A 6,328-nucleotide genomic window follows, 5' to 3' on the forward strand; every position below is an offset into this window, starting at 1 on the left:
CTGATCGAATCGAGAGAAAACCCAATTAAAATGTTTTGATGTGGAACTAATTTGGAAGAGAACTTCAAATGTTTGTTTGAGGAGAATACAATTTTCCCTCGTGTGTGTGTGTGTGCACCTGTTTTTTCCCTACCTTTATCTTGACTCACACAAATACCCTCTCCTTCAGCAAACACCACAAAATGTCAGATAGCCTGCGTTATTTGACTGTTCTTAAAAGCTTAGCTCTATTTCAAAGAAAGTTTGCCAGCTCTATTTACATATTTAAGATGTACGCTACCGGCGTGGAGCGTCAGATAGTGTTTTTCATCTTCAGCATAAGCCTGTGCTTTATCTTTTGGGGGTACAGTTTTAATTGGAAGTTTGGTACAAAGCAAGTGGTGCAAAAGGGGATCAAATCCTATGCTTAGAGGATTACACTGTACATTAGTGGATGCTTTGGAAGGCCTGATTTGGAATTGAGCTGGTTTTGAAATGCGGAGAAGTCTCTGGTATCTGTGATATATATTTCTAAATTGCATTGGAAGGTAAATCCAGGCTTTAAAGTGATTATACAGTAGCTATGCATAACGTGTCCATTACAAGATATAGGTGTTTGTAATAGCTGTATTTTTATAAGGTATATATTTCTGTCTGTACTGACATGTGAGGGTCATAATTGGAGCTACAAGCTCAGCCAGATAAGAAGCACAGGCTAGTAATGAACTGGGGTGTAATCATTCGTCCAAACAGTTGCAAACAGTTATGTTTTGCAACAACAACAAGGGTTTCTATTGGACAGATTCAGGTAGGTCCTTCCCCGTTTCATTCCATTTAAGGAACGTTTTAAGGAACGTTTTGCAACAGAATCGGCATAATGAATACACTCCTGGGTCCAGACGAAGCAGTTCTGTACTCAAGGGTGTGACTCCTTAAGGATTGGTGGCATGCAGCCGACAGGCTTCTGTGTTTGGTCTATGAGTTTGATAACATGATCTTGTAATCTATGACGTTGAAGATGAAGAAGCTGAATTTGATGCTTTCCGCGTATTCTCAGTTGCATGATGCAGTGACGCTTTAAAGTTGAGCTAATAGTGTCGATTTGAGAGAGACCACTAAGCGTTGGAAGACCAGAGTGGGAAGGAGTGTAGGGCGTCACTGGGCTGTACTATGAGGCCTTCTGCCTGACGTGGAAAGCCTCTTTCAATTATATACATCTTTATGGCTTGCAATGTGTTCAATACTGACACATCTTTTGTTTGCTGTCTTTTCCAGGTCCGTCGTTCAAGCCGAGCTGCAGCAAGGCCCAGAGGTATCTAGAGTTCATCCCTATCAACCTGCACACCCAGAGGATGAGGGTGACGTGTCCTAGACAAACAGGTGTGTGTCCAAATGTACCTATAAAGCATACGGCTTGTATTCATTAGGCACCAAAAATGGATTAAAACCGGGAAGGACTAGCTTGACTTGTCCAATAAGAAATCTACATTTTACTTTTCAGGGTTATGGTGTGCCCTAATGAATAGAACCCTGACTATTACAACTTCATGAGGTTTTTCCAGCTGCTGGGAATGAGCACTGTGGTCTTGAACGTCACCTACAGCCGCTACAGTTCAAGAGTTCACGTCCTTTGCTCGACTTCTTCTCTTGTCAGGAGAGCGCACAAGGCGCGGATCAGAGGCATCTGGGGTGCTGACAGGTGCACATCAACTCTGACAGACAGACAGACCGACCGACAGACCGACAGACAATGGTCTAACGAAGCCCTACGCGTTTGGCCCTGAGAGGGAATACACAGAATAGCCTGGCTTAGAGCTTCCATCTCCCTCTACAACCAACCCCAATACTCACCTCTCTGTAGTTCAGCCCTAGACTTGTCAAAATGCATTATGGCGGCTGACACGCTTCTACACGCTAGCTCTGGGATGCGCTCAGTAACTGCAAACGCGCTAGCTCTGGGGGAATGTTCCTCAGTTTCGAGTTCTCACCGTTTGATTGATTTGTAAAGTTGAAGGCTAGACAAGCCTTGACACAGATCTCGACTACTCGGCACATCAGGGACGTACAATAAGGAGAATAAGGGGAATGGAGCTGTTAGCCAAAACCATGACCACTGACTGACTGGTCAAAAAGAAGGGTTAGTCAGAAGTCTGCCACCCCTGAGAAAGAGGGAGAATGTGTTGAAAGAGATCGTCCTGGTTCAGCTTGGTTTCTGCTGACAAGTTTCAGAAGACATAATAGCTCTTGAAACACACGGTGATGCTTTGTTTGTTGATAAAATGGCTTCCACATAGTCTAGTCTCGTCACTCCCTTGGCAGTTGTTTTCTTTGGGGTGAAAAACGATTCACTTTGCCTTACGTTCCAAGAAAGCATGTGTTATATAAACATGCGTCCATCCATGTAAATGACATCAGCGTCCTTTCTATTAGTCACCTAGTTTTCTGTGCTTGTTAGGAATTATAGTAGTATTTCCTCTAGTTTGTTTTTTCTTTCCTCCCAAACAAACCAAACCATGCATAGCTTTTGTATTTGTATTTGCGTTCCACTATTGATCATGTAGTGAGAGAAGGTGATACTAGCGACTGGCTAGCGTGGGAGCACAGTATGACGACTCGGTCACCATTTATGGCGTTGTTTGAACGACAGACCATCTAGGGGCTATCACAACTGTGGCAATCTCGAGGAAGAGACATTCCCACAGATGTCCTCGGGTCACTGAAGCCAGGAGAGGTGTAAAGACTGAGACTTGAATCGACAAAATTCATGTTTGGATTGTCTCAAGAGTTCAGGAAGAGCTGTGAAGATTGATATGTTTAATTGTACTGTAAGCGTACAGATTTATTGTTACAGAGAAACTGTCATTCTGTTCACCGGACGGCGGAGAGTTCAAAGAAGAGCAACACAGGTGTGCTCTTATCATACGGTGTTGAGGTGTGGTGATTAGATCCCAGAATGTGTGGGTCTTCATGTCTTTGTTGTAATGTTTTGGGCCATCAAAGTGATGTTAATTAGACAATAGGAGATACAGGGAATTGGCGCTCTTGGAGGAATAAAAGTTGAGCTTTAACTTAGATCATGGAGTCATTGGTAAACCTGATATACGTTGGTACTGTATGTCATAGTGGTGAATATTCTACGCTGTTAAGACTTATTTTAAAAATGATATTTTGTTTCCTTTTTATCGTGAAGATTTCTGGTATGTACCATTTGCAAATTGTGTTCTTATTGCGTAACTGTAATAAATGTGATTACTTTTAAATGGATACGAACCGCAGTCCTCACATTTTTGAGTAATTTTCCTTCCAATTATTATTTGGTGAAATGTTTAATGGTAAATGTTATTCACAATATTCATAGCATATATGCTTGGTCTCTAACTGTGCATCTCTGAGCTAAGGTTAACTCAATAATAACTCTACTTAATGCTAAGACATTGATTGCAAGATATTAGCTCCTTGTTCCTCAGCCTCTCAATAATTGCAGAGTAAGGAAACAGTGTTATAAACTCCATTTGGGTTATGTAAAAGGGACATTTTATCTCCCTTAACCCATTCCCATGTCCTGTTCAACTATGAATTATTCAAATGTATCTCACCGGCCCGCAATCATTTCTCCTCCCAGGGAGAGAGAGACAGCCCCCCCCCCCCCCCCCCACCCTACGGTTCTCCAGTCGATTTATGGGGGCAGATGGGGGGGCGGAGGGGACACACGCTAGGAAATCAGCTAGAGCAAATTGGCCCGTGTGAGTGATGTTGCCGGCTCACCATTGTATTTCATTGTGTCGCTGTATGTTGTGAGGCAGTAGCCAATTAAGGGGATCTGGGAAGTTTTAGAACCCAGGGGCCGTGTAGGGAGCGGTGGGGGACAAGGGAGGCCATGTCGGTGACCATGGGATCATTAAGACGGAAGCGTGGGGCGAGTGCCAACCAATACCCTTCCCAACCTTCGCATTCAGAGCAGCGCTGTCAGTAATTGCTGTCGACGGGACTTCTCAAACAGGACTTTCTGTGGCGGCTAGCTGCTCTGCCGTCCCAGAGGCCGTTCGTTAGCTGACCTCCACCTCACTAAACCACCACACTGGAGGATTCACACACACACACACACACACACACACAAGTCCACACTACTGTCAGACCTCATTACACGTTCCAAACAAAACCTTGTATGACTATTTTCCTGCGTCACAATTTTCCACCTTCCATCTGAGGAAAAAAAGTTTAAGTCTCATGTTTATCTTTTTCTCAAACCCTCCCCTCCATCTTGACCCCCCTTCATTTTCCCATCCATTCCTCTCTACTTGGTGTACTGTACAACACAGTTCCCACTAACCCCAGGCGGGACTCCTTCTTGCCTTCCCAGATGCATTCTATGACGTGATCACGGTGGGGGCTCCAGCGGCCCACTTCCAGGGCTTTAAGGGCGGAGGGCTACAGCGGCTACTGAGCAGACATGAGGCAGAGAAGAAGAGGTGAGACCGCCTCATTATACAACACATAGCATGCAGCAGAGACAATGCTGCCTTGGAAAATAGATTCATACCCAAATGCAACCCTCCTGGTTAAATAAAGCATTAAAGTGTCTTTGTCCAAAAAGGCACCATATTCCATGTACAGTGTAGTGCACTAATGTTGGCCTGAGTATAGGGTGCCATTTTGGATTGGCCCACTTTAGGGTGGAGAGGTATAGTATAGAGGATACTAACAGAGAAGGATGGATGTAAGTCTGTCTCTGACTGGTTTTCATGTAAGGCTTGTTCTGCTAACGACAGGTGAATGTAGCAGGGCCAGCATTGGTAGTGACAGATTAATTTGGTCTTGACATCAGGATTTGATTTGTGCAAGTAGGGCTAGGCTACGCAGTACTGTTAGTGACAGCTGAGCTGGGAGGTTTGACTCAATTGGGATCTGCTCTGTTTGCCACTGACAGCTATATTTGACTGGAGGGGCATAGGCCCTAATGCCGATGAGACTGTTGACTGACTCAGGCTTTTTGTATTTACTCACCGGCTTCTCTCTCTGTGCGGTGGCCATTTTGGATCTTCCAGGTCCCTTCGCAATAACCCTGAGTCGTCCCTATTGACACTCCGAGAGACTGTGATTGAATTGTGTCTGTTTGATTCAATTACCTAGCGCCCATCGCGGACTGTGGCTGTGTGCATGATGTAGAGTCTCTCTCTCTGACGGAGAAGACATGTCTAATTAGTATGTTCTCATCGAGCGGGGCCGTCACAGGCCTGACAAACACCCCGATGGGGGTAATATAGTGATGTAGGTGAACTGAGAACAGTGACAGGACAGTAACAGTCCCAATCACCATCCCCCATAGCTATTCATAAAGCGTCTCATAGTAAGAAGTGCTGATCTAGGATCAGGCCCTCCCCCGTCCATTTCATCGTATTCAATATTATGTAAAATGCTAAACTGATCCTAGATCAGCACTCCCACTCTGAGACTTTCTTCTTTTGAGAATACAGCTTGGCCCTGGGGTCGTTAATCAAGATGGCCGCCTTAATGTCCTCCCATCTGAGATCAGCGTTTTGTATCTTGTCGACGTTTGCCCTTCCCATGCTGTAAGATGGAGGGGGGTTGTCATGGGTTCAGCGTGTGGCCACTTGAGTGATGCCTGAGGAAATGAGAGATGATTTTCCCCAAAGCTTCTCTGTCGAGTGCCGAGTCATTACGGACCATGTCAGAGCCAATTAGTTACACTGAGTTTAGAGCGCAACAAAGAAGAGGAGATGGAGAGAAAGAAAGAGAGAGAAAGAAAGAATGAAACTGAGAGAAAATAAGTTTGAAGAAAAATAAGTTAGAGCATTTTTTTTTTTAATGAACTGCACAAGCGAATTTGCCCAGTAGTCAACGCTTATCTGCTAGCATACACTACGATAAGAGTTAGCATATTTTGGAAAGAAGAGAGTCCACTGAAGTAAAATCAATTGCTTTGAAAGAGAGATTAGACTGGGCAAGGAAGGACTCCCCAGGGATACTTTTTTGTCTCATATTTGACTTAGCTAACTGTAGCTTATATTTTCCAATTTTCCGCCTGGCTAACCGTGGAACGGCCAACTGCCAAGACCCATCTCATGTCTGACCCAGAATCCAGTCACTTGTCAGTCATTTCCCTAAAATGGGATTTCATGCTCCTCTCCATCGTTATCTTGGATTTGCTTCTATTTGCCTCGTTGGCATTTTAATGGAGTTGCATGTTTTCTTTCAATGGGGGAAAATCAATTTCCGTGACTTAATTTGCATGTTATGCCACGGTGGACATTTTTATTTTGACTCGAGCGTATCTGCCAAGAGGTGCTCTTCAATGCGCTGTTGAAGACCGTGTTTTGTGTTTGGAAAT

The 6,328-nt window shown here is 44.3% G+C and overlaps 1 protein-coding gene across 4 annotated transcripts in view; it reads left to right on the forward strand.

The window, feature by feature from the left end:
* inpp4b (inositol polyphosphate-4-phosphatase type II B) overlaps positions 1 to 6,328 on the forward strand; it is a gene marked incomplete at its 5' end in the record, with an annotated part of 98,500 nt that overhangs the window by 32,531 nt on the left and 59,641 nt on the right. For all 4 annotated transcript variants that reach the window (XM_055914464.1, XM_055914463.1, XM_055914462.1 and 1 more), the window contains 2 exon segments: positions 1,255 to 1,359; positions 4,340 to 4,448. In XM_055914464.1, the coding sequence (XP_055770439.1) occupies positions 1,255 to 1,359; positions 4,340 to 4,448 (214 nt within the window).

This window comes from Salvelinus fontinalis, unplaced genomic scaffold, assembly GCF_029448725.1.
Source record: "Salvelinus fontinalis isolate EN_2023a unplaced genomic scaffold, ASM2944872v1 scaffold_0579, whole genome shotgun sequence".
In the NCBI taxonomy this organism is placed as follows: domain Eukaryota; kingdom Metazoa; phylum Chordata; class Actinopteri; order Salmoniformes; family Salmonidae; genus Salvelinus; species Salvelinus fontinalis.